Source organism: Oxyura jamaicensis, chromosome 15, assembly GCF_011077185.1.
Source record: "Oxyura jamaicensis isolate SHBP4307 breed ruddy duck chromosome 15, BPBGC_Ojam_1.0, whole genome shotgun sequence".
NCBI classification, from domain to species: domain Eukaryota; kingdom Metazoa; phylum Chordata; class Aves; order Anseriformes; family Anatidae; genus Oxyura; species Oxyura jamaicensis.
In genome coordinates, this window is record NC_048907.1 from 3821065 (window position 1) to 3846332 (window position 25268).

The following is a 25268-nucleotide window of genomic DNA, read 5'->3' on the forward strand; positions in this document are numbered from 1 at the left end:
AAGGGAAAAAATAAGTGATCTCATTCCCCTGCGCCTGACGGTACCTAGAGCAATCCTCCAGCACCCCTCGCACCCACTCCCCCGCTCGGGAGCGGGGATGGGGACACTCCTGGCACAGCCAAAACTGTAACGCAGCCCTGGAGAAAGACCAGCACCACGCAAACCATGGCATCCTGAGAGCGTGGTCGGCGTCGCTGGCAACCAGCGCTCCGCTGCCAGCCAAATTAGCGCGTCGCAGCGATGCTTTCCCCCGCTGATCTCAGAGCGGTTCGCAGCGTGCGGGCGCGCGTGGGAGAACCGAGACACAAAGAAGGTGAGTAACCGCTCCGGGGCCGCGCAGGCGGTGGGTGGCAGAGCCAGGCGAGCACCGGGCTCCTGACGCCGCGCCAAGCCAAGCAGCGGGGACGGCGTGCACGCGGCCGGCCCACGTCCCCGCGGGAGGGGACATCGGGCGGGCAGGGCGCCGCTCGCCCGTCCTCGGGAACGCAGCACCAGCTTCAGCCTCCTGCCACACTCCACACCTCCGGCAGCCCTGTGCTCGAACCTCCCCGACTCCCGTTCCTACCGTCAGGCACCTTGCCTCTCCTCTCTCCGTGCTGCGTCCCCTTCCTTCCAGCCCGCTGGCGGGGACGGGAGCTCGCCCTGCTCCCCGCGGTTCCCCCTCGGGCCCAAGTGCTCTTTCTTCACCTGGTTCGGATATTATTCCTGCTCCCTTATTGTTGAAAAAATAATGCTCAAAATTAAAATGTAGGCTGTAAATTATAGTAATTACCCAGCAGTTCCCCCTGACAGGCCTTTTGTGTTTCATTCGCTGACACTCACTAAGCAAATCCTCGCAGCTTTCTCCTACATGCTTGAGAAATGTTCAGCCAACTGTGGCAGAAAGCGCAGCTCCGGGGGGGGGGGCACCACGGCAGCGACGTTACGGGCGCTATCCCAGGGGGCCACGTTCAAGACACGCTGCCAAACACCTTGGCCAAAGGGCAGCGTGGCCAATTCACGCCTTGGATGTGGTTTTGCCCTCGTGGCACCCAACCCGCCCCCATCCCAATTGCCCTGATCGTTTCTGCCTGCTGCCTCCCCGCCGCATCACACGCGCTTCGGGGCACGCACGCGGTTCCTTGGCAGCGCTTGCGGGGTTTCCCTGGCTCTGAGCACCCAGGGCACCCAGCCGGGAGGGAGGGACCCCCCGCCTCGTCCCACCCCTCTGCCTGGTCCCAGCACGAGGGACAACACGCAGCGACGGGCACAGGCTGCAAACCAGCTTCTCCAGCCTATGCTTATTAACATCACCTTTTTTAAAAAATTTAAACTATTAAAATCTCATCTTGGAGAAGGAAAAGCTCCAGTGCGAGTGCAGCGGAGATGAAGGGGCAGGGCTCAGCCCCAGCTTCCCAAGAAGACAGCATCGCCTGCTCCACACCGGGCTGCAGCCAACTCCTTTTAAGAGCAAAGGCTGCCCTGCCAGGAAGAAGCGATGGAGCAAGAATGCACAGACCTACACAGACCTACCTCCCCCCCGTTCAGCCAGCTGTTCGTTCAAATAACAGTGCAAAACCAAATTAGGGTTGGAAGAGCGCATGCTTGTGTGTGTTTACACACCCGTCCCGGCTCCAAAATAATCTTGTGCAGCGCGATAGCGTGCTGAAACACAGCTGTGCTCCAAAGGCGACGGGAGACGGCTGGTTGCTGCCACGGGCACGCCGTGCTGCTGGCAGTGTGTTAATTTGAAGAAATCGGCATTAGAACAAATCCTGCTTTTTTTAATTATTATTATTATTATTTTTTATTTTATAGTTTCATGGACAAAATGGAACTGGGGAAAAAAAATGGCTCAGGTTGGCCCCAAATTCATCTCGCTTTCTAAGTTGGTTTTTGGCAGAAGCGAGAATCAGCCCTCAAAAGAAAACCTGTGTCCAAGGAAGTATTTTGCATCCACCCAAAGTGAACTAGTTAGGAGTTTTCACGGGTTATTTAGCTCTTTGACATTGGCTTTTTACGCTCTAAAATAAACATCAAAATGCTCACACGAGCAGCACGCACATGGCTGGCCTGCCGGCCCCGCTGTCCTCTCGGTGCCAGGACCGCTCATCAGTGCCTCCGATACAACTTAGGAGGAGTCTCGGCCCCTACCCAACCCCCTTTCTCTGCTGTTACGCATTTACTGTGATGGAAAACAAACGTGCCAACTCTTCCACCAGCCCTGCTCGCCCAGGAGCTGTGTGCCCAGGAGGGTCCCAAACCCGCAGTATCCACAACCTTCCTGGGGCTTGGCAGGACCACGCCGCCTGCGCCCTGCCCCGTGACGCCTCCATCCCAATGCCTCCACCCCAGTGCCTCCACCCCGGTGCCTCCATCCTGGCGCCTCCATCCTGGTGCCTCCACCCCGGTGCCTCCATCCCAGCTCTCCCCGGCCGGGCCACACAGACGAAAGGCGCGAGGAGCACGATTTTGGCTCTGCCCCGACGGCGAGGAGTGCAGAGCCTCAGCACGGCGTGGGAGGAATTCAGGTGAGCAAGACACTGCCATTTTTACGAGGCCTCTTTTCGGAGTACAAAACCACTTGTTAGACTCCAGGGGGCGGAGGGGGGGAAGCCCAGAGCCGGAGCGAAAACAGATACGAGACTGAAGAGTAACGAAGGTCGCGCTGAAACCTCCTGGTTCATCGGGTTCAGCTCCGCTGCTATCGCGGGCTGCTCTGCAACGCGGCCCCGCTCGGGCACGTACCGCTGCTCGCGCCCGGCACACGGACCGGGGGCAACAAATCCTCCTGGCTGCTGGCACGTGCCGGGCTCCTTTCCCAGCCCACCAGCTCCTGCCAGCGGGTCCCCCCCAACAGCCAAAGCTGCCTAAACATTGCCCTGTAAGGAGCAGCGCCCGGCCGGCCCCGCAGAGCTCCGGGTAACGAAAACCTCCTGCTTCCAACTTGGAATCGCGGCCCCTGTGCGACGAGGCAGCATCAGGAAAAACACGCTAGCTACCCCGTAATTACACCAATCTCAGCACATTTTGACAGACTAGTGAATCAAAGTTTATTGCATAATAAAAGTGTCATTAAGCAAGAACTTTCCTCTCGCTAGGTTTTCGTTCCCCTAGTTAACTTTAACAGCACGGTACTCCCCTTTATTGTCTCTCCCCACAGACCCAGTCCTGCCTTCTCCTACTTGGAAGCCCTCCGTGCAGCTCTGCCCTTCCAGAGCTCTCCAGCTCGTTCCCAGAGCCCCGCCTGGTGCGGCCGCTCGGCTCTGGCGTCTCGCTGCCCCTGGGCTGCTTCCCCTTACGATGCGCCCGCCCGACCCTTCCCTGCGGCAGAGGAGGGGGGGTTCGTGCTGCACCCGAAGAAGCTGATGGTTAGACTGATCTACCCGCTCGCCGGTGCCAAGAGCAGAGGTCGCCGTCCCCCTCTTCCCGGGCGCACCCAGGCGCTAAGCCGCAGCGGCTCTGCAGCCTCCTGCAGCCCCTGAGGTTACCTCCGGAGTTTGGTCGCGCCGCGAGTCGGAAACCCCCAGCCTGCCGGTCCCTGGAAATGCCAAACTGAGCCACTTCGAAGCAGCAGCGTGGCTACTTCCTGGCAAAGGGGAATTTGGCTTCTCTGCAGAAGTCTGGCGGTGAAATCTCGCTTTCCCAGGTTGTAGCAGGCAGGGGAACGTCGGCCCAGCAACCAGGCTTTGCAACAGCAAATCCCCCTGCCCCAGCCTGGCCCCCGGGCTGGAATAACGGGGTCAGGCTCAGCTTACGCAGGAGCAGGACCCACTGCGTGCTCCCACACTTCATCTTCCACGCAGGCTTTGGCGGCTGGCTTTAGGACTCCTTAAGCGCACGTCCAGCATCCAGCACAAAACAGCGAGAGGCGCTTTTTTACAGCCAGATGCGATCTCCAAAACAAAGCAGCGCTCAGAAAAGATCCCTCCAACAGCACTCCCCTGCTCGGCACCTGCTCACCCCGCTGCCTGGCTCCGGGCCAGGCTGCTTGATTAAAGTCTATCCATTAAGTTTTGCATCTATAGAGAGCTACGCTCAGCAACGCGCGAGATTGGCACCGGGCTGCAAAGAGGGTTGGAACAGCTCAAAGGCGAGCGAGCCAAACGTTTGGGGATATTCACAGGCAAAGTAATCCGAGTCCACAGCTCCCATGGCACCTGGGAAGCCGGAGCTCCAGAACGTGTAATCGCCATCCTTGCAGCAGGTGCATTTTCCAAACCGAGCTGAAGGCACTAACGCGCCTGCCTGCGCCTGCCATCCCCAAACGGCGCTCATTTCCATTTTAATTTCGCATTTGCAATCCTCACCGGGCCAGGAGAATCAGCAGGCACGCAAGCAGGATGCACGGGCTGGGGATGTGAACCCGGCAGCGGATCGACAGGACGTGACTTTGGAAAAAATTAAAGCAGCGAGAGGGCTGGCACGGGAGCTGCGCGGAGGGAGGGGGAAGTGGCAAGCAGGGCTGTGCCACACTCAGCACTTTTTCAAAACGGTCTCAGCAGAGGCTCTGAATCAGCTCAGGATGTCGAGAGCCCTGTTCCTGCCCGCAGCTCTCGCGAGCTCCCCGCTGCACGCCGGGCAGGGCTGGGAAGCCGCAGCTGCCCCCGCGCCGCAGAGCGCCGGGGTTTGCCACCCACAAATTGCTGAACACCAGAGTTACCAACACGGGCGGACGCCCTCGGCGCGTCTGAAACCGATGGCGCAGATAGGACGAGGCTTCAGAGGGCGCCGCGGGGCGAAGCCTCGTGCTACACACAGCAGAAGCTGCAGGAAGCAGCCGATGAAACGCCTTCCCCATTTCCTACGGCCGGCTCCGCTCTCGCAGGACTCACGTGGGCTGTGGCCGCAGCACCGCCGGCACAGATGTCCCGGGGGTCAGCAGAGCTCCTGGGGCCGTAGAAGCTGGCCCAGCACCGCACACCAGCACCTGACACCCCTCTCATTTTCCCCCAAGCCACCCACCAAGGCTACTGCGACAAACCAGCAGCGAGACAGGCAGGTCCTGCCCCACTGCCCTGCGGTCAGGCCCCCTCCATCGCCAGCTGCCGGGTTGGCTCCAGCAGCACCGACACGAGAAAGAAAACAAGTGGCTTACCTTTTTTAGCCGTCTCCATTTCCTCTTCAGTCCAGCGAGAGCTTTCGTTCATCTCCAGTGAAGCTAGGGAGGAGGAAGGAAAGGAGAGCAGTCAGCACGGACCGGGGCCGAGCGAGCCCGGCGAGCTCCGAGGGGCGCAGCGGAGGGAAGCAGCGGATAACTGCTGGAGGCAGCTTAGTGGGGCTAAACCTACGTCCACATCTTAAGAGAAGGTTCAGCGTTGAGGAAACTTTCAGGGTGAGATGTGGCAGATACGCAAGGGATCTGTTCCATGCTAGTCCCCTCGGCAGCGTAACTTGCAACATCAGGTGCTGGTGCCACCAGGGAGCTCGGCGTGCTGACTCCAAACGGTGCAGCACCGAGGGCCGAGCAGAGAGCCCGCAGCCAAGCTGTGCGCTGCCATGGCAGGGATGGGGAACCTGAGGGCACTACGGATCTGACAGACTGCATGGCCAGCCTGAGCCTAACTGATAACTGCATCACGTCCTCTGGGTGAACTCTGCTCACTCTAACCTCAGCATAATGCCAAAACACGCTTCCACCCCAAAGGCTACCCGCCTCCCAGGTGCGACCACCCCTCACGGAGCGGGTGCTCTGAATTTCTCCTTCAAAACAAAAGCAAGAAGAAGTTACACCAGTCACAACGAAGACACGTACGACTACAGTCACTCAAGCTCCACCTAAAGGTAAGAAAACAGCATAAAAATGGCTCAAGAGAGGAAAACATCAGGGAGGAACCATCGCAGAAAAGTTGGAAGGACATCGCTGAGTTGTGGGGTCAGCCGAGGGGCTGAACCTCTCTCCCCCTGTAGGGTGAGATTCGAGCTCTCGGTTATACGGAGAAACCTAAAGCTCCCTCCTGAGTTGTTTCATGAGTTACCAACTACCACGCGCAGTCAGTCGTTGGTCGTATTCCCGGTATGTGACGCGCTTTGCAGCCAGTGCCTTTGGCACCGGCAATCCAAAGAACCCGCGCTCCCGGTGCTTCAACAAACCCCAGCAGTTGTTTGCTAGGCTGGAAGTGCACTGGGCTATTTGTGCTCCTGGCTGGTGCTAAATCAACACACCGAAGGCGACTTACAGCACCAAGCTGGGCATCGGGAACCCGACCCTAACAGCCCCCAGCCCCTCCGGTATCTCAGGACAGGCTGGAACACAACGGGGTTCAGGTCCTGCCAAACCTCCCTGCCCTTTAACCCAACAGAAGCCCCGATGCCGCTCCATGGGCACCCCATCCTGCACCCTGGTCACCGGAGGCACAGCAACGATAACCCTCACGGCGGCACCCTCCCGGGATGCTTTTTGGTGAAGCAAAGCCTCCACTTTGGTTTCTTAGGGACTGGAAGCGAAGCCAGATGGCTTGAGGGAGGCAGCACATTTCCTGCTGAATCGCTGCCACGCTCTCTGGCCCGCCAACAACAGGTACCTAAGACGGAGCCGACATCGGCTGCGTGCTTTGGAGGTGGCAGACATGGGGTGGGACCGTCACCCTCGGCCGAGACGGAGAAACGGCGTCACCTCGGTGACTTTGGCCTGCCACCCGCATCGGTCGAGGGAGCCAGCCCTGCTAACAGCGGGCTCCCTCGGAGAGCTGGCGCCGGCACCGCGCTCTCTGACACCTCAGAGCCACGTCCAGGAGGGATGGGGGCTCGGCCGATTTGGGGCCAGGAGCAGCTCGGGGTCGAACGTGTGCACAGCTCCCAGCAGGAGAGGAAGAGGAAGGTGCCAGCACCTGCCGCCCCCGTCCCCACACCCCGCTCGGTGCAGGGACACCGAGGTCCTGTGCGAAGCGCTCGCTGCGCGCCAATCCTGCTGGCGGCCTGGCACTGCTGAGCAAACCCTACAATAACAAACCGGGGTGTGAGTCAGAGGCACAAAACAACTCGGTAAGGAAACAGATTTCCGGTTCAGGCTGCCAGCGGGTTATTACTCTAAACAACAGGCACAGCGTTATTTCAACAGCGATGAGAGATGTTTTGCCAGTGTCCTTTTAGAACGGAGAGCAGGCTGATAGGTTAGGCTAGAGGATATGGAGAGGGAGACATTCTCCAAGGGGCTTCATGGAAGCCGGGACCCTGCAGGAGGACAAGCCAGACCGAGGAATCTCCTTCCCAGCCGGCCGAGCACAGCCGCAGGTGTCCCCTTGCCGCTTCCCCCTGCCTTGGGCAGATCTGGGGCTGTGGCTTCTCCTTTACTTCAAATCGAGTGTCCCGAACACGCTTCACGAGGCCCCTAACTCAGCTTCGAGACGCCTGTTATTGTATGGTGCAGCACCGTCAAAGAAATGGCCCGTTTGGTTTGATGAATGGTATTTACTGAGGTTGTGCAGTTATGTAACAGATGCCTACTGGGAGCTCCAGCACGCTGCAGTTAAACCACAATATGGTTTTGTGTTGTTTTTCAATGTTCAATTGGTATTTAAAATGCAATAACTTTCTTAGCCAACCTAAATTAAAGCACTAGTAGAGAGCCATAAAGCGTAAGCAATTGCTCAGATACGCCACTGGAATCAATCCGCTTCCTCTTCCCGATTTACCACGGTCTGAAGTCTTTGCTGCCTGCCTGCCGTGAAGTTTATCAAGGGCTCCGAGATGCTGGGATAAAAAAATCCCATCCAAGTCCCTGGCATTATCTGCTCCTTCTCTGTAGCATTGCTTAACAAGTTGGAGACAGAGATCAGGGCTCCGTGGTGCCGGGAACTATTTATATCGCCTGGATGAAAACAGCGCTCGCAATCAAGGCTTCAGCCAGTTGTCAGCAGAGGAACGGGGAGGAGAAACACCTCCGAGTGATTTATAGCACATGGAGCAGAACAAGCAAGAAACTGCAAAGAAAGGAAACCGAGAGGAGTCACCCTGCTTTTATTTTTGCTTCGCCTTAGGTAGCGCAGCAATAATTTTGTACTTGATAGAGTACAAAACATAGGAGGATCAGCCAAATTCCTTGATGGATTTGCTTCTCCAAGTCAATACACGAGCAGTCTCCAAGGGTAACCACTACCGGAGCTGCACATGCCAGAGGCAGATGCACACGAGGTGTGTCTGGGGATGATGTTGTGAATTCCTGTCTGCCCCCAGACAGCTCTCCCCGACTGCTGCTCTCGGCCAAGCGCTGGCCGCGGTCCCTGTGAGCCGGCGGCGGTGCCACGTTCCGGGCAGCATGCTCTGCCTCATCCACCTCGCCCTGCGGCTGCTCGTGCCCCTCGCTGCTGTGCTCAGCACCCTACAGCCCTGCACGCAGCCCGGCAACGCCCCACGGGCAGGAACGCGCCCAGCTCCGCGCCTGGCCCACAGATGGGGCAGATGAGCAGGGGCCCTGGGGATGAGCAGGGGCAACGCGTGCCGTACGAGTGCCGCCTGGGGTGCGTGGCGCGAAGGCAGCCAGTGGCGAGGCTTCTGAGCACTGAACCCTTAGCCACCTCACCACAGCATTCACAGGAGCCGGGGAAGCGGCACGGATGAGGAAGGAAGAGCCCGATTCCCAAGGCCATGGGGTTACAGACCCCGCAGGCTGCAGCAGTGCTGGGTGCAGGTAAATTGGACAACTGAGAGGGGCAGGAGGACTGCGGGGAGCCAGGGAGCCCCAGCACCCAGCAGGGCAGGACGGGCTCGGTGCTGAGCAGCCCTAGCAGGTGATGGCACTGAAAGCCCGAGCCTCTGGCACAGGGGAGCACACCTCCAGCGCAGGAGGCGCACGAGCCCTGCACGAGCCCAGCTAATGCACTGCTAAAAACAATGCCTTCCCTTTTTCTCTTTTGCAATACTTTCCCTCCCTCCAAGGTCCTAAAACACACAAATACTCAGCCAGGACAGCCCTTGTGAATGCCTCCGGTTCACCTGGGCGAGCAGGATAACAAATGAACCCTTCCTGCCATCCCCGGAAAGGGGGTGCACGAGGAAGACCCTTCCTTTGGGAGCTGGGGATGGGGAGCAGAGCAGGGCAGGCACCCCGAGAGCCGCGCCGCGGCGCCTCCTCCCCGCTCGCGGTGCCGGCGGCTACGCACCCAGCTCGGCGCTCTGCTGCGGGGCGGCCGCCTCCTCGTTGTTGGCCTCGTTGGCCATGGAGCGGGTGATGCGCCCCTTGCGCCTGCCCTGGCTGTTGGCGGTTTTGCGGCCCTTGGAGGTGACGGTTTCCTTCTCGTCGTTGTCTTCCCCGGACGTGTCGTCGTTCTTGTCCCTGCAAAATAAACAAGGAGTGAGGAAATCACCATTGGGTCTGGAGGATTTGGAGGGCAATTATTTCTCTGCGTGAGTTTGGGATTTTTGCGGTGATCCTTTGGAGGGGAAAGGCTGCTTTGTTTTATTACTATTATTTTTTTTGCACGCACAGCCCCCTTTCCTGGCTAATTTGGCGGCGGGGTTACTTGCGGTGGGGTTTGCACTCTGCAGATGGCTGTAGCTCCACCACCAAGTGCACGCAGAGACCTGACAGAGACAGGTTTAATACCAGGCCATTCAAATTCATCACTGCCTCCTCCTCATTTATCTTCCTGAAAAGGACCTGCTGGTAAATGTCTTAGCAGCCCAGATATAATGAAGCCAGATGTTCTTTTAAAGCAAGTATTAATCCCATTACAGATAGCTAGCAGCCCGCGTGCCAACCTTTCCCCGCCGCAGCTCTGATGCTCCCCTGTTAGTTATGATTGTGTCAGGCAGGGAGGCAGGCGCGGTTATAAAACCGCTCGAATCCCTTGATCTGGAAGCTCTCATGTTGACATCAATAACACCGAAGGTGAAGCGCCACGCTCGGCTGGGCTCCGAGAGCTCCTCCGACTCTGGGAGGTTCTCGCTACGGCAAAACAAGCCCGAGGATCAGAGCAGCTTTGCGGGTTGATCGGGTTTAAAAATAAAAGCACATCACAGAGCTGTTTTCCAAGTTTGGGAGCAGCGGGGGGGGGGAGGAACAAAGAGGAAAGCAGGCTCTCCCCTTCCCGCCCTGCGGGAGGAGGAGATGGGCACAGGCAGCCCAGCACCGTGCCGCGTCCCACCCCGCTGCAGCACCCTGGGGTGATGCACAGCCCTCGCTGCAGGTGGAGGAGAGCCAGGAGGGGAGGGCTTCGCTTACTTTGTCAGTTCTTCTTTGTCGTTTTCTGTTTCCTGTTTGTCTTCCTCTTTCTCTCCCTCCTTCTCTTTTTCTTTCTCTTTTTCATCTTTCTCTTCTTGGCTGCTCCGGGGCATTTGCTGCTGCTGCTGCAAAACAAGGGACGTAAAAACAAAACAAACCTCAGCGGCGGGGCAGATAAACCTCAGCACCTGGGCCAACCTAAACAAACACGGCCAAACAATGCCGGGGGGGCAGCGGCCAAGAGGAAAAAGCGCTGCCTACACCACGGGGTGCCCGTCTGCAGGACAGGGTGCAGCCAGGGTGCATTTGGGGGGCCAAAAGTCATATGGGGGAGATCAAGGGGGGGTTGGGATCAACCGTGGCAGCCGTGCTCCGGGTCCTGCTAAAGGCAGCGGGACAGCCCCGCTGCACTCGCTGCTAGCTGCATCGGTCACGACCTGCACCGGAGACGTCCCAAGGCTCAGCGACACGGACGCTGCGACCTTTTTCCCGGCCTCTGGTCCGTGGGGATGTTTTATGGTCTCCGGGTCCCCGAGGAGGGACGATGCCCCTGCTCCCTGCTGCCCTGCATCGCCCGGCCCCCTCGGCAGAGCTGTGTGCGCCAGCAGCCGGACGCTGCCACCGGCACGCTGGTACCGAGCACGGCGTGTTACCGGGGGGAGGAGGGCCGTGCCTGTTAGAATATTTCTGGATTTTGTTTCAACAGCTGCAGGAAGGAGGATGCTGGGGAGGCCTGGTTCCCCTGACCTCCCTTCCCTCTGGCGACCAGCAAACGAGAGGAATTTCATAGAGGAGTAAAAATTAGAGACGGAAATGATTTATTAAACCCTCCTGCTCCTGGCTGATGCAGGGCTGCTTGCTCCACTAAATCCACCCGGCTGGCCCAGCCCCTTCCCAAGCAGCAGCGCTCCCACCAGCCCCCAGAAAGGGCTCGGTGATGAAACAGAGGGGGGAAACTGGCTTAGAGGGGATTTATCAGCACGAGCCTGATCCCGGGTAGCCTAGCTGTCATGTAGACATTTGGAAAGTGCTGTGCTGATGAGGTGTGCCCCGTCCCGTGAGCCTGTCCCCACTCCACGATGCTCGAGCTCGCGGCTGCCTCCAGCAGTGGCTTCCCCTGCAGCAGCCGCGCTCAGCGTGAGCTAAACCCTCAGCCCCAAAGGGCTGCTGCTAAAATTAGAAGCACGGAGCCGTCAAAAAGGGCTTCAGAGCACTTCAACGGGAAAGATTCTTAATTCTTCCAGGCCCCAGCTCAACGCAAGTCCTTCAAGCAGGCACGCCACGCTGCCAGCAGCCAAAACCCCGGGGGGGCTTTCAGCTCCTGCCGGCCCCTGCGGCCCCTCCCCGCCAGCAGTGCCCGAGCTGCACCCACCCGCACCCCGCTGTGCCCTGGGGGCTGCTCACAGTGCAAGGAGGGCCGGGCTGAGCACTGGGGTGCTGAGGATCCTCCAGCGCCCATAAATCTCTAACGCTTTGGGACCGGGCTGGCTGCTAAGGCGTGCAGAGCCCAGGGATGCTCCTGGGAGCCTGGGGACACCGAGCTCCCCAGGCAGGGACTCCCCGAAGGCAGGAGGCGCTTCCAGTGCACGGAGCCCGGCTTCAAGGACTGAACCCAGCAACTGCCCGAGACCAGCGCCATACCCGGCGTGCTGGGCACTGCCCCAAAACCCCCTGAGAAGCACGGGGGCAGTCGGCAGAAGCCTCGCTGGGACTCGGAGGCTGACAAGCCCACGCAGGCTGCTGCAGAGCAAGGGGCACCCGTCACATGGGAGCTCCCAGCGCTGCCCTGAACTCTCTGACTCCTGTGAGTCACGCCGCGGGTCGGCGGTGAACCCGCGCGGGTTCAGCCCTACAAAGGGCCCCGAGGGGACGGCGGGGACCTGCCCCCCGTGGCCCTGGGCTGGGCTGCGTGGGGAGTGCACGGGGCTTTGGGCTGTCACCACCCACTCTCCTTCCCTTCACCGAGCGCTTTGGCAAGCGAGGGGTGCCCCGATTAGCTCTGCGGTGTTTCTGCTGCTCCTTCACGAATATTTTCTTCTGGGAGAGGAGGGAACCGTGCATCCCTGGGACACAGCTCCCCGGGGTGAAGATTAGCCCTCAGCACCGAGCTGCCCCTGCACACAGGCTCCCCAGCTAGTGGGACGGTTTTCCTGTGCTAAGACCCCCCAGAACACCTGGCCAGAACAAAGTCCCCAGGGACACGAGCCAAGGACAAGACAGCAAGGAAACAGCACACTGCCCAAGAGGTTTCCTACCCCCAAAAAGCAGGGACACGAGCATCACGCTCAGAGGGGCAGGTGCCCGTCCACAAACACAACCCTACAGGCACCGACCGCCAGCAGCCGGCCTTATTCCTCTGGTCTTAAACCAGCCCCTGCTGCAGGAGGCTCACAGGGGCTCCTCGGGGAAGCTCCGTTATCGTTTCATCTCGTCTCCGCACTCGCTGGAAGCAGCGGGCTGTAACCCCGAGCAGCGATCGCGGCTCTTCCCCATAGTAACGGGCTGGGATGGCGGCGATGCTAATGAGCTCCCCGCGCCAACCTGCAGGCACGGGGCTGTGAGAGGCAGGGAGAGGCACGAGCAGCCGTGGAGGCTCACGCCCCAACGCACAAACCTCCCAGGATGGCACCGGCCGAGCTCCAGCCTGCCCGGGAGCTGCCGAGCCCTCCAGCCCGGCTGCAGGGGATGGATGTGCGCCGTGGGGCTGCCAGGCCCACCGTGTCTCCCCATTTCCTGGCTCACTCCCACGGAGGTTTCAAACTGAAGGTGGTGGGACACCAAAGCGGCGCTCCTACCACCGCAGCGGAGCATTTTAATCCACGGATGCCCTCTAGTGATTGCCCTGGGCCAGCCGGGGCACGGTGCCCGATGCCAGGAGTGCCATGTCACCGAGCAGAAACGCTGGGTGGGCGCGATGCTCTGCGTGGCAGCGGGCCGGCTCTCATCGGCCTGGGCTCTCCTGCGTGTCCCAAAAGCACAGGGCAGGCAGCGCTGTCACCCCCAGGCCACGCTGGGGAGAACTGCCCCTGACTCCACCGGGAGCTGCGTTAGCGCCTTCAATCCCGAGGAGGCTCGCGGGGCCGATGGCAGCCCGAGCGGCTGCCCAGGCCCACCCGCGCTACGTGCTCTACCTCCAGCCTCCCTCCACACGGCGTCGGAGCCCGGCACAGCCCGGCACAGTGCCGGGAGCCGCCGGGCACAGGGAAGCCACAGCCAGGAGCCGGCCCCCAGCCTGCCGGGCCCCCACCCTGCCCGGCACCGGGCTGCCCCCGCGGCGCACGGGGAGGTTATTCTTAGCTCTGGACACGGACCAGCTCTGGATGATTCAAGGGACGGGACGCCATCCCGAAGCGTGACGGGCCAGGAAATGCTTCCCCAATTACCAGATGATGTTTCCTTCTGATTCACACTGCCCCAGTTAGAGGTGGACCGGCAGGTGGGCCGGCTCTTATCGGGGAAACAAAAAAAGAGGGCCAGGACTGAAACTGCTCCACTCCGGCAAGCTCGGGCCTCCCTCCAGAGACAGCCCTGTCCCCCCAGGCTGAGCCCCCCCAGGTGCAGGAGGCAGAGCAGGTCCACGCTCCCCGCCTCGCTCAGCAGGCTGAGGGATGTGCCCGAGGCCTGGGAAGAAGCCTGTGGCTGAGCGGGGCCGTCCCTCCCATCCCTCCCTTCCAGGTCAAGTGTTCTCCTGCTGCCGGACCGCCCTTCCTCCCCAGCATCGCTGCTGTTTGTTTTTGCTGCCAACACATCCTGTTTATTTAAAAAGGCCCCGGGACAAATCGCATGCGGTACGCGTGAGCGAGAGGCCGATCCTGCTCCGAGCCCCGGGGTGCGAGCCCGCGGAGCCGTGCTGCCTCCCTCCCGGAGCGATCGCCGTGCTCCGGCACGAGCTGCTCCCTAATTACAAACATCTGCTCACCTCTACCCCAATTCCCCAGCGGCCCCGGAGCAGCTGGAGAGGAGCAGAGCGGTGCCAGCCCCGCCAGGAGCGGCGTGTGCGCCTCCGGCCGCCCCCTGGCCGGGGCTGTGAGCAGGGTGGCACGCTCGCACCCACCCGCCCAACGCCGTGGAGCGATGCGTGGCTGGCCCGCGGAAATCCGCTGGCCCTAGCCAGCCACCCCCGTCGGACCGGCACGTCGTGTCCAAGCACGCTTTCCGGGGTCACCGGCTTGCAGGTAGGTGCCGGCCACCGAAGCGTTGGCCCCGCCGAGAACCGACCAACTCGCCGCGCGTCCCGGCAGCGCTCGCCGCCCCCCCTGCCTCCCCCCCCAACCACAGGCCCTGGGTCTGGCAGGGAAAAAGCCACGGCAAGGAAGAGGTGCAGCTCCTCCCACTCTGTTTACTTCCTCCGCTCAGGCACTGCCTGCTTCTGGCAGGCCAGGAGGGCAGGAGGAGGTGGGAAGCAGCTCCCCACCTTCGCCCTCCCCAGCTCCGCCGGAGACGCCCTGGGACAGAGACGGGGGGAATCCGGCCAGAAACGCCTTCCCGACCCGCAACGCGCCCCCCCCGGCTCCCCGAGCGCCCCATCACGCGCTCAGCACCACCCCCCCCCGGCCCCTCGCTGCCCCTGGCGCTCACCTCTCTGGCCCCGGGCTCGCGCGAGCGGCCGGTCCCCGACAGCCCCATGGCCGGCTCCCGGCCCCTGCTCACCGCCCAGCCATCCGGGCTCGCTGCGCCTTACGTTCTCCAGCTCTGAAGGCTTCCTGACGATTTGCATAGTTAAGCCGTAAACTAACCACAACATTCCTCTTATGATTTTGCAATCTGCTGGAATAACGTGGTCGCTCTAAGTCGAGTCGATGAATCATCATCTATAAACCACAGCTCTCGTCACCGGGGCTCTCAGTGCTGGCTGCAGCCAGCGTGATTAATCTGCGAGGATGCCAAGCCGAACCTACGGCGCAGGGCTATTTATTTTCCAAACTTCCAAGCCTCTGGAGAACCACTGCTCCTGCTTTCCCCGTCCCCTCCGCGGTGGGACCAGGGACAGTGCCAGAGCCAGGTGCAGACACCTCGCTGCCCTCAGAGCATCCCGGGGCTCGCTGCTGGCCCCGCGCACCTTGCGCCCGAGGCACCCACTCTCCTCCAGAGCCACGGGGATGCTCGGGGTGCTTCTCGCCCCGTGCTTCATAGCTCCAGCAGAGCAAACCAAGGCTCAGCCGCATCCCCCAGCCCTCACGCTCCCAGGGAGGGGGACAGGGATGGCCACCCAGGGACGGATGAGCTCACACCTGGCCAGCTCCTCCTGTCCGGCCACGCCATGTACTGGTGGATGTGCAGGTGGGGGACGGGCTGGGTGACAGCACCCTGAGTCCTTCACCAAGCCTGAGAGCTGGCTGGGGGTGCTGCCTCCTCTCTCTCACCCCAGGTTTTGAGGCTGGCTCTGCTGCCCCTGGGATGCCAGTTGCCAGGTGGATCACGTCACCTCCAGCACCGTGCCCGAAGTCACCACCTCCTGCCTGCTCCTCGCAGCGGAAGGAAGCCAACTGCCATCCCTAATGGCAGCCACACACGGAGCTGTGCGTGGGACAGCTTGGTTCCTTACCCCTCAAACTCATCCCAGGCATCGCAGCAGCGAGCTTGGAGCCTTTACTCAGATGTGATTTTCCTGCCATTGCCACCAGCTCGCTCTGAGCCTTCTGCAGCAGCCTGGAGACGTGTGCCAACGCTCTCCCCACCCACGCCGCTGCCAGATCTGCCTCGATGGGGAATTTGGGTAGAGCTGTGCCCTGCCGCCCACGGGGGCCGGAGCCCCCTCCCCGCCTGCAGACCTGAGACCCCTCGGCCGCGCCTCCTCCTGCGCGCGGGGTGCTGGTGCCTCCCTTCTCCCGTGGCTGACTTCAGGCCCACGGCATTGATGGCGCGCTCCTGGTGCGCTCGGCTGCGCAGCAGGCTCAGGCCGAGGTCACTGCACGCAATCAGGGAGTCGCAAATTAAAACCAGCTGGAGATAAGCCGAAGGCACAAGGCCCATGTTTTGCTGGCCCGGGAACGCTTGGGGTTTGCTTTACCGCTCTCCCCCTCCCCGTGCATCCTTCCACTTGCTTTCGTGCTCTCCCCATATCCCGTACCCCTCAGACCCCCTGACAAAGCACGGCCACCACCCTGAGCACCCGCAGCGCCAGCCCCCTCGCCAGCCACCGCTGAGCTCTGCCCTGGCTCCTGAGCCCCCCCCCCCCCGGAGCATCCTTCCACCTCTGCCAACCCCGCAGCAGAGGCTCGAGCCCGTCTGCCACCGAGGTTTGATCCCACACAGCCGCTACAAACAGCGCCTCCCGTCGCCCTCCCTGCAGGGAGCTCGCAGACAGGCTGGATGGAGAGCGCGGGCGGGAGGGCTTATAAATACATGTATGTATATTTGCATCACGTAAGCGACTCCCAAGGCCCAGAGCCTCTGATCTGACAGTCTGGAATGCCTCAGTCCTCGCTGCCACCCACAGCCGCGGAGCCTGGCTTCTCACGACCGCGCGCAGCACCCTCCGCTCCTGGGAGAAACCACAAATCAGGACAAGCCGCTGCCAAAACACGGAGGGGAAGAAGGAGGCCTGCTGGCTACTCCGCTTTGATCGCTCACAGCCCGGGCTTGGGCTTGATGCTGTTGGCTGCGGAAGCAAGTCAGAGAGCAGAGGGCCACGCTGGGATTTGATAAGGAAAACGATAGCGAGCGGGGGGCTCGCTCGGTTCGGCTGGGAGCAGGAAGGCTCCTAGCAGGGAGCGCGGGGCAGCCCTGGATCTGTGCTGCTTCGCCGCTAGATGCAACCACTGCTCAGCGCCAGGCAGCACCGGGCACAGCACAGATGAAGGACTGGGACCAGTAGGGCTGGGGCAGTGCTGGGGCAGTGCACCTGGGTGCGGGCTCATCGCTCTCCACGCTGGGAGCCTCTCGGGCACGTGCCTCCCGGCCTTCCCACCGCACGGGGATCCTGCTCCAGCGTGGAAGCGATTTCACAGGACCCAGCTCGAGCGATCCCTCCTTAAATCACCGAGGGCTTTTCCATAAGAGGAAATGTTTCTTTTCTGGGTCACTGCTGAGTTTTTTGAAAAGTGATTTGACTGCTTACGAAGGGAAAATGACCCGAGGGGAAGAGAGCACAACATTTGGAAGTGGTGAAGACGAGCCCCGCTCCGTCCCAGGCAGGGAACACGTGTTTTCTCTTCTCTGCGGTTTGCTTTGCCACACTCTGCCCTGCTGCCAGGCTCCAGCTCTCCGCCGGCTGCTTTCGGGCTCCGCAGGGACCCCTCCTCAGCACGGTGCAAACAGGGGCAGGGGCTGGGGAAGAGGCTGCTGGGCCCCACGCGCACGCCCCAGGGCGAAGAAAGCCCTCCGGGATTTTCAGCTGTGCCCGTTTCAGAAAGCACTGCAGCCACGACGTGACCTGCCTCCTTATTTCCCTTTGGCTCCAAGCTCCACATGGTTCCCAGTCAAAACTGGATCCCGACGGTAAATAAAACAACTTATCCCCAGATCCGTTCCCTATCCGAGACCCAGGAGGAGGACGCTGCATTCCCCAGGCAGCTCAGCAGCTCCCGGCCCCCTGCAGCACCCAGGACTACTCACGTGAGCGCAGGCGCTGTGGGGCACTCGCCCGGGGGCTGCATGGAGCTGCTGCCACAGAAACACCGGTCCGAGCGCGGGGTGAGCCGGCGTGGGGCTTTGCGTGGCTCCTGCGCAGCTGTTTTATTACCGAGATGTCATTAAGCTGCTCGGAAGAGCCCGGACGTCGTGGCTGCGCGGTCCATCAACGGCTGGTCCGTGGGCAGCCCGTGCCGGTGCCACCGGGATGGAGTGGCCGCAGCCCCGCGGTCTCGCTGCCGTCCCGGCACAGCCTGCGAGGCTGCTGCGGGGTCCGGGACGCAGGCAGTGGTCCTCCCGCAGCACCACGTCCTTGGGTTCTTTTCCCAAATACGGCCACGCGGTTGTGGTGTAATCGCCCCCAGAACCGCAGCTGGGACTCCAGGAACGCCAGTTTCCGTGGTGTTTGCCCGACTGCGCTGCCCGGAGGGGTGGCAGGGCTGCGGGAAGGCTGCGGCTGGCTCGTACCGGGGACACGGCACCTTCTGGGGTGTGACCTGGGATGGGATTCGGGAGCATCAGGAGCCCCGATGGGAAGAACCTTCCCTGTTGCCCTACCGCCACGGCCTGCGGCACGGCACAGGCGCTGTCGGAGGGTTACAGGAACGGCATCAGCCTGAACACGGCCACATCTCGCAGCGTGCCCACCTCCTCCCCAGACAAAGCCCCAAGCCCTTGCCTGCACCTCCAACGCGCCGAGCTGTAGGAGGAGCACGAGGGACAGGCTGCTCTCCCAGAAACAACCACTTTCCTTAACCAAAACCGGCTCCTCTGCAGGGCTCCACCGCTTCCAAGTGTCCTCCAGCATGACCCTTGCCTTCGCTACAGGACTGATTTGGCACACGAGGCTTTGGAGCACATTTGAGCTTTCTGGAGGTCAGGTGGTCTTGTTTGGGTTTATTTGGGGTTTATTTTGGCTACGAGGAGATGTGGATTTGAAGCGTGAGCACCTGCACCGGGCAGCACACGCGAGCTCCCACGGGATAAATGCTCTGCAAGACATTTCTCTCCACAAGACCACAGCTCAACCAAGACCAGGACCATGGCATCCATCCAGGTTCAACGACTCCTCGTGGGTCCTTCCCCCCCAGCCAAGCCTGGGGAATTTTTCCAGCCCTCCTTGGCCGCCAGCAGTGCTGTCAGACTGCGAACCTGTCCGGAAACTGGGCCAAATTCAATCCCCTCCAAAAATCCCAACTCAGGAAGATCTGGGGGGTTGTTGTTTTAACACAGATGTGTTCCCGAAGAGCTGGGAGAGCCCAAAGTCCACGTGGCTGCCAAAATCCCGGTCCCCGCTCAGGCTCAGAAGCAGCTGGGGGGTCCCAGGGGTGCAGTGGCAGGGTGCCTGCAGGCTCTGCTCCGCACCTCCCACAGCCCCGTGCCTGAGAAATCAGCTCCCGAAGGAAAACAAATCGGGGTTGTGCCCAAGCAGCCTGACCCAGAGCGTGCACGGTGCGAGATGGAGCAGAGAACGGGGCTGCGCAGCCTCGCCGCAAACATCCCAGCAGCGTGGCGTGAAACCATTCCCCAGCACCGAAATCCCAGCCCTACAAACTGCTCCTGTACGGGGCACGTTGCAGCCACAAGGCTGCAGCCCTGCTGCTGCTCCGATCAGCCCGGTACTGGTTCAAGACAGCGCTGGGGCCGGCGCGCACGTAAACGCCCGCAGGATAATTTATCGGTATTTGTGGCAGCGAAGTTTACTGGTCCCATCCAGGCACGTTTCTGTGTGACGTGCTGCATTATTAACGCCGCATTTTATGACAAATCTCTCCGCTGGTCTGAAAGAGAACGTGTCAGACCCCCTGGCACTAACAAGGAGCCGCTCCCCGGACTGATGGAAATCGAATGCTTCCCAGAAGTAAATCCCCATCAGTCAACTCGTTAGCCGGTTAACGGAGCGAGGGTCCGCGCAGGATTTACAGCTTGCGAGGCAGTTCACTGAGCTCCGGACCCACTCCTGGCACAGGGAGAAGAGGAGGCAGCAGGACGAGCCCCGCCTGCAGCGCAGCGCCCCAGGGCCGGATCCTGCGGAGCCGCGCTGAGGCCCCGAGCGCCCGCCTGGCAGGCTGAGCCTCTGCCAGCACGGCGAGCCGCGCCGCCACGCACCGTGTTTACGCTAAAAAACTGAAGGGCTTGTTTATAAAAACCCGGGCTCGGGCTGTTTATCCTCACCAGCGTGTGGGGATGGGAACGGTTTGCGTTCAGGGGAGGGCGGGCCAGCCGTCGGTACAGATAATTCGATTTGGCTTTTGGCAGGGGGCACGGAAGAGGGAGGGGGGGGCCTGGGAAAGCTGTCAGCCCCGGCAGGGGAGCGCGTCGCTGCCCGGCCGCTCACGCTGCGGGGCACGGGAGCTGCCGTGCCGCTGGTGGAGCCGGGGGGCTGCGTGGGGGTCCAGCCCCTCGGGTGGGATCCTGCTCCAGAAGCACCGCCGGGCGAATCCTCGAAAGCGTCGGCGTTACCGGCCGGGTGACGTCCCGCTCGCCGTGGAATATGTGAGCGACATCTGATGGGCCCGACGGCACGTCCCACAGCCACGCGTGACTTCACCCGGTCCTGAGTCATCCTCGGCACCGCTGCGGGGACGGGCGGCTTCAGGCCCGGGAACCCACCGGCACCGCGTGGGGAACGCGACCGCCGCATCCTGCTCCATCACGCGGGCGTGCCGCTCCGAAACTCAGCTTGGATTTATTCCGGAATCAAAGCCCTGCACGGGATAATTGCGGGGAAACAGAGACTTTTCTTCCAGCATGGCTTCGGCACAACATTGTGCTACTGCAGCCCGGCTGAACAGCTTGCCCGACCTGGGGAGCACGCGGTGCTAAGTGCTGCGTTCTGGTATCGGTGCCCCGCTCCCTGCACAGGATTAGGGGCGTTCACCAAGAAATACCCTGAAGAGTGACTGCCACAGCCCCCCCAGGGAACACATCCACCCAAGGGGCAGCGCTGCGCAGCTTTCATTACACCATCATGCAAATTTATGCTTATTACCGCACACTGAGTATCGGATCAGATCGTTTTTACCACGACTCAAACTTTTTTTCCCCCCCCTTCAATGAGAAATTACACGCCTGGAGGCGATCGCTTTCAGCACTGATTCCCTCCTTTCAGGGTTCAGTGACATTTTTCCTACCCGAATGCGGAGGATTATTTTAGAAAGGATCTTCAGCTCGGGAGCCTGAGCGCTGTGCATAACGATGCCTCGGGTGCGTGCGCCTTTCATTCATTCGCTCAAGGGGAGGCAGCGCCGGGAGCATGCGCCGCGCCTTGGACCGGGAGCCTGCTTGTTTTTATGACAAACTGGAAGCAGAATCATGTGAAGTCCCCGCTCTTGGCAGGAGAATTTGAGCAATAAGTAGCAGCTTTATGAGGAATATCCTTTGCCAGGGGACCATCAGCCAGGGAGCAATGGGATCCTTGTTTTTTTTAATGTACTTTTAATAAGTAGGCCACGATGATAATCCTGACACCAGAGTAGCTTTAGTTCTACTTGCAATTATCCCCGCTTTACTCTCAAGCTCCCCGCAGCCTCCGAGAGGGAACGAGACCACCACGCTCTCCGTGAGAAAAGCAGCGAGACAACAGCGCAGGGCCACTCGAGAAGCACTCGGTGTCGGACCTCGGCCGCTCCTCTCACCCGACAACGCGCACGGCTCCCTGCCCGGCACAAAATCCCCGAAACCCCACCTCCGGCGTTTAACCACTTTAACCCCCACCAGAGCCCAGAGCACGCGCAGCACTGGGAACGGGGCACGCCGCCTCCCAGCATCACAGATATTCAGCGGCCCCAAGCCCTCCTTGTCCCTTTTTATGGCTTGCCTGTCCCCACGCTGTCCCCCGCCGCAGTCCCGAGCCCTCCTGCCCTTCTCCGGTCACCGTCAGCCTGGTGCCCCCGCTCCCCGCTCTGTCCCTCAGCCCCAGCTCTTTGCAAGGCCACGCAGGCAGCGGGGTGAGGTGCGTGGGGTTAATGACAATCCAGGAAAAAAGGAAATTATTGTTTAGCTGGGATTAGGTCCTCGCCGTCCAGCTCAGCAGACAGCCCCACTAATGGCTGAAGTGGCACGGTGAGGAGGGACCCGACAGGAAGGCCGGGAGGGGACACGAGGCCGAGCTGCAGGGTGACTTTTCCTTCAAAAGCAGCGATGTTCTGGTCCAGCTCTGCTCCACCAACGCTGCAATCAGCTCACCTCAGGGCTCAGCAGTTGCTGCCTCTTAATGATTTACCAATATTTCTGTCCCCTAATTGCTAAAGCAGGCCTGCCTTCTGCTACGGCCGACGCAGCACGTCCCTGTTTCCACGGGCTGGCCCTGAACGAGGCTCCCAGTGGCAGCCCACGACCTCCACCGCCCCCGTTGGACCGGACCCACAAGCAAGGGGAAGCATCCCAGGAAATTCTGCAGCCGGGGCTACTTCTAAAAGGCAAAATGCAAGCAGTACCTGCTGAGCGCAGGACCGGCGGGTCCGTGGCCGCGGGGCTCGTGCAGAGCAGGGCGGCAGATCGCCTCTCTCCCTCCACACTTGTTACTTGCTCAACTTAACGTCGAAGCCAGAATGAGCTGTGCTAAATGTCTCCACTGCTAACAAGAAACAAATGTGGCCTCATGTTCTAGTTGCTGTGATCTAACAAAACAGACCATGGTAAACACTATAAAAATGTACTGGAGGGAACCACCCTGTGTTTGCTGGGAGAGGGACTGGATAATCTAATAGGGTTTTATCCATCTCTAATGTCTCTGAAAAAAAAGAAGGGAAAATTGGGCCCCGTCCATGACATTCGTCATGTGCGAACTATTCTGATGTCTTAATGCTGCAGAAATCAAATTGGAGCAAGGCTACCTATCTGCCTCCCAATCAGCATCTAGACCCAAGTGCGGCTTTTTATGGCCATGCAGCACGAGGAGCTGCTGATGTCAGCGGTGGTATGGGACAGGGCAGTTTTTCCGTTCCTATCCCCACGTTTTCCAGAGATTCCCTGTGCCATCACCTCACTCTCCTCACTACGTGCACCATCGTTCACTTCACCAACCTGGGGGCTCACCACGGGATCTTCCTCTGCGAGCACCTGCCGGGACAGGGTTCCTGCCCTTGGCACCTTGGTATCAGCAGCAACACTGCCAAGGTCACGTCTCGTTTCACATCTAGGCCACGTAACTGCACGGGTTGATCCATCACCCACCCCCAGGCACCTCGTGTTATCTGAGGGACCTGCCTGGCGCTCAGCTGGCACACCAAACGTGCTAAGGGTCTCTTCCAGCTTCAGCACCAAACCTGCCAGCCCCCAAGGGATTTCGGACACCCTCGGGCACTTCAGATGGCTTTACAGACCCCTGCTCGGTGGCCAGAAGTCACTCAAGCCATTCCCCTCCCATCCTGATGCCAGTAAAGAAGCTCAGGCAGTCCCTGAGCGGGACCGACATCTCCTCCGGGCAGGCTGCGCAGGCCACCCCGGGTGACTCCTGACGCGTGGCCAGGTTTTCTGCATTCGCTCCAGCCCCTTTTTTCAAGGGTTTGCTTTTTAAAGCTACCGTGACCTTGGCATGGGGACGGACAGACATCAACGGACAGAAAACAGCATGTTCTGAAAAGCTTACACAGAGCAGAATCACGGCCCCGCTGCAGCCTGTAACCATTCACGGGGCGGGGTGAGGGTGCTCAGCCATAAAATGCCACCGAGAAGCTGCAGCAGAGACAACGTTTCCGTGCACTTTTCCCTCCGGCTCTTACCTGGCTCTTTCCCCGCCGCCGGTAATTCCTTCTCACAAGGTTCTTGTAATTCTCATTCTTCTTGGTCAGGTAGTAATAGAGGACGCAGTCCGCCACCGTCTGCAACGACACGGGCAGTCAGGGCGCCGAAGGTCCTGGCCCCTTGGTGGCAGCGTTCAGACCCTGCCGCTGCCACCCCTGAGCGGGCTCCCCTCTACGTCCCCAGGGAAGCACTTTTGGGATGCTGCTGTGGGCTCTGCCCGCTGGAAGAGGGGCACGAAGCACATTGCCCTGGTAAAAAAGGGCGCTTCCAAGTGACAAAGCGGGGCCCTTCCCACAAGCGTGCCGGCTTGGAGATGGGGATGCAGAACAATGAGCACCCTGTGTGCGAAGCAGAGCGCGGGGCCACCCCGGGGCAGGGGGCAGGGCTGACCCCAGATGACTGTGGCAACTAAAAGCAGAACAAGGAGAGCTGCCTGTCACCCTCTGTTGTGGTTCTGCCCCGCACAACCCGCCACGCGGCTGTCAGCCAGCATTACTTCCAGCCACCGAGCTCGCTGGCTGGAGAGCACCCGGCTTCCTCGCGGACGCCCCGCACTCCCGAGCTGCCAGCCGAGCCCCAGGTCCCACGGCCAGCTCGGGGAGCACGGTCCTGGGTCGGGAAACCAGCAGCTACGGCTGGGACACGGCTCTGCTGCTGGTCAGCAGCACGGAGCCCCCCCGCTGGACAAAATTCCTGTGCCAATTCCTTCCCTTACTGACGTGGGCACCCGAACCGGACCTTCACACGGGGGTCAGGGGGTGTACGAGCAGAAACAACCCCACAGACCCCACAGCTGCAAGTGCCCAGGCACGGGGTGCTGCTGAGCGCTCCCAGCCTGCCCCTGTAAGAGAGGCCCGGGCTGCACGGGGCTGCACTTTCCCCATCCCTACATGAAGGGTGGAACCACGTGCAACAACAGATTGTAACTTTTGAAGCGTTAATTGGATCTCTTTCTAATCTAGCCCTGATTGCACACACACACACACACACAAACACAAAAACTTACAGTCATCTGTTCCAAGGGCTAAGATCACTATTTTTTTTTTTAATGCAATTTAAAAATCTATTAATTCATTACATTGAGCCATACTTTGCATCTCTCTCCAACGGGATAATGGATGTGTTCTGTATCATAATTACAGCCTGATTTACAAACGAGTACAAATAAAATTAGAAGACATTTTACAGCTTGGAACACAGACTGGATTGTGAGCATCATCCAAGTCCCACCACTTTCGGCTTTAACAAGTGAGAGAGGCTGAAAAGAGCCTGGTGTCTTACAGCATGAATGGCAACAGAAGGTTGCTGCTGCCGCACGGCTGGCTTGCTGCTTTGGACAGGGAAGCTGAGCTCTTACAGATGATCTCCCCTGATTCAGGCAGCATCAGAGAGCAGTTTAAGCTCAAAATGACCTCACAGGTCACTGAAAGCAGGGGGTCCCCTCAACCCAGCAGACGCTGGGAGGATGAAACTTGGCGTGAGATGGGCAAAGGGTGCGAGTGACCGCAAGGACCAGGGAAGATAAGGGCTGCTTCCTCAGGAGAGCACCTGGCCCATCTGTCCTTCCAGGCTGGGTCTGTGCAGGATTTGCCCCTGTGGGATTTGCCCCTGTCCCGCAGCAGGTACCTGGCCTCGCTCAGAGCAGGAGCAGAGCCGTGCTCTCCCTTCAGATCTTTTCCAAACCTTTCTTCCATCAGCCCAACTAACAGCAAAAAGGAAGAGTCCGGGCAGCACAGCGCAGAGCCTTGGGTTAAGTTCAGGCCCTCCCGCCCTCAAACCATTCCTAAAACACCACAGGAGGACACAA

General features: G+C 60.3%; 1 protein-coding gene across 15 annotated transcripts in view; it reads right to left on the bottom strand.

Annotated features, from left to right (window-relative positions):
* The window catches only part of NCOR2 (nuclear receptor corepressor 2), a 230811-nt gene that overhangs the window by 52488 nt on the left and 153055 nt on the right, over positions 1-25268 (bottom strand). For 13 of the 15 annotated variants that reach the window (XM_035341049.1, XM_035341048.1, XM_035341040.1 and 10 more), the window contains exons 14-17: positions 23440-23538; positions 10142-10266; positions 9081-9253; positions 5078-5140 (exon numbers count right to left, since the gene is read on the bottom strand). In XM_035341049.1, the coding sequence (XP_035196940.1) occupies positions 5078-5140; positions 9081-9253; positions 10142-10266; positions 23440-23538 (460 nt within the window). Of the gene's footprint in view, positions 1-5077; positions 5141-9080; positions 9254-10141; positions 10267-14719; positions 14783-23439; positions 23539-25268 lie in introns of those variants that run through there. The other 2 variants (XM_035341038.1, XM_035341046.1) reach the window with 2 other exon arrangements.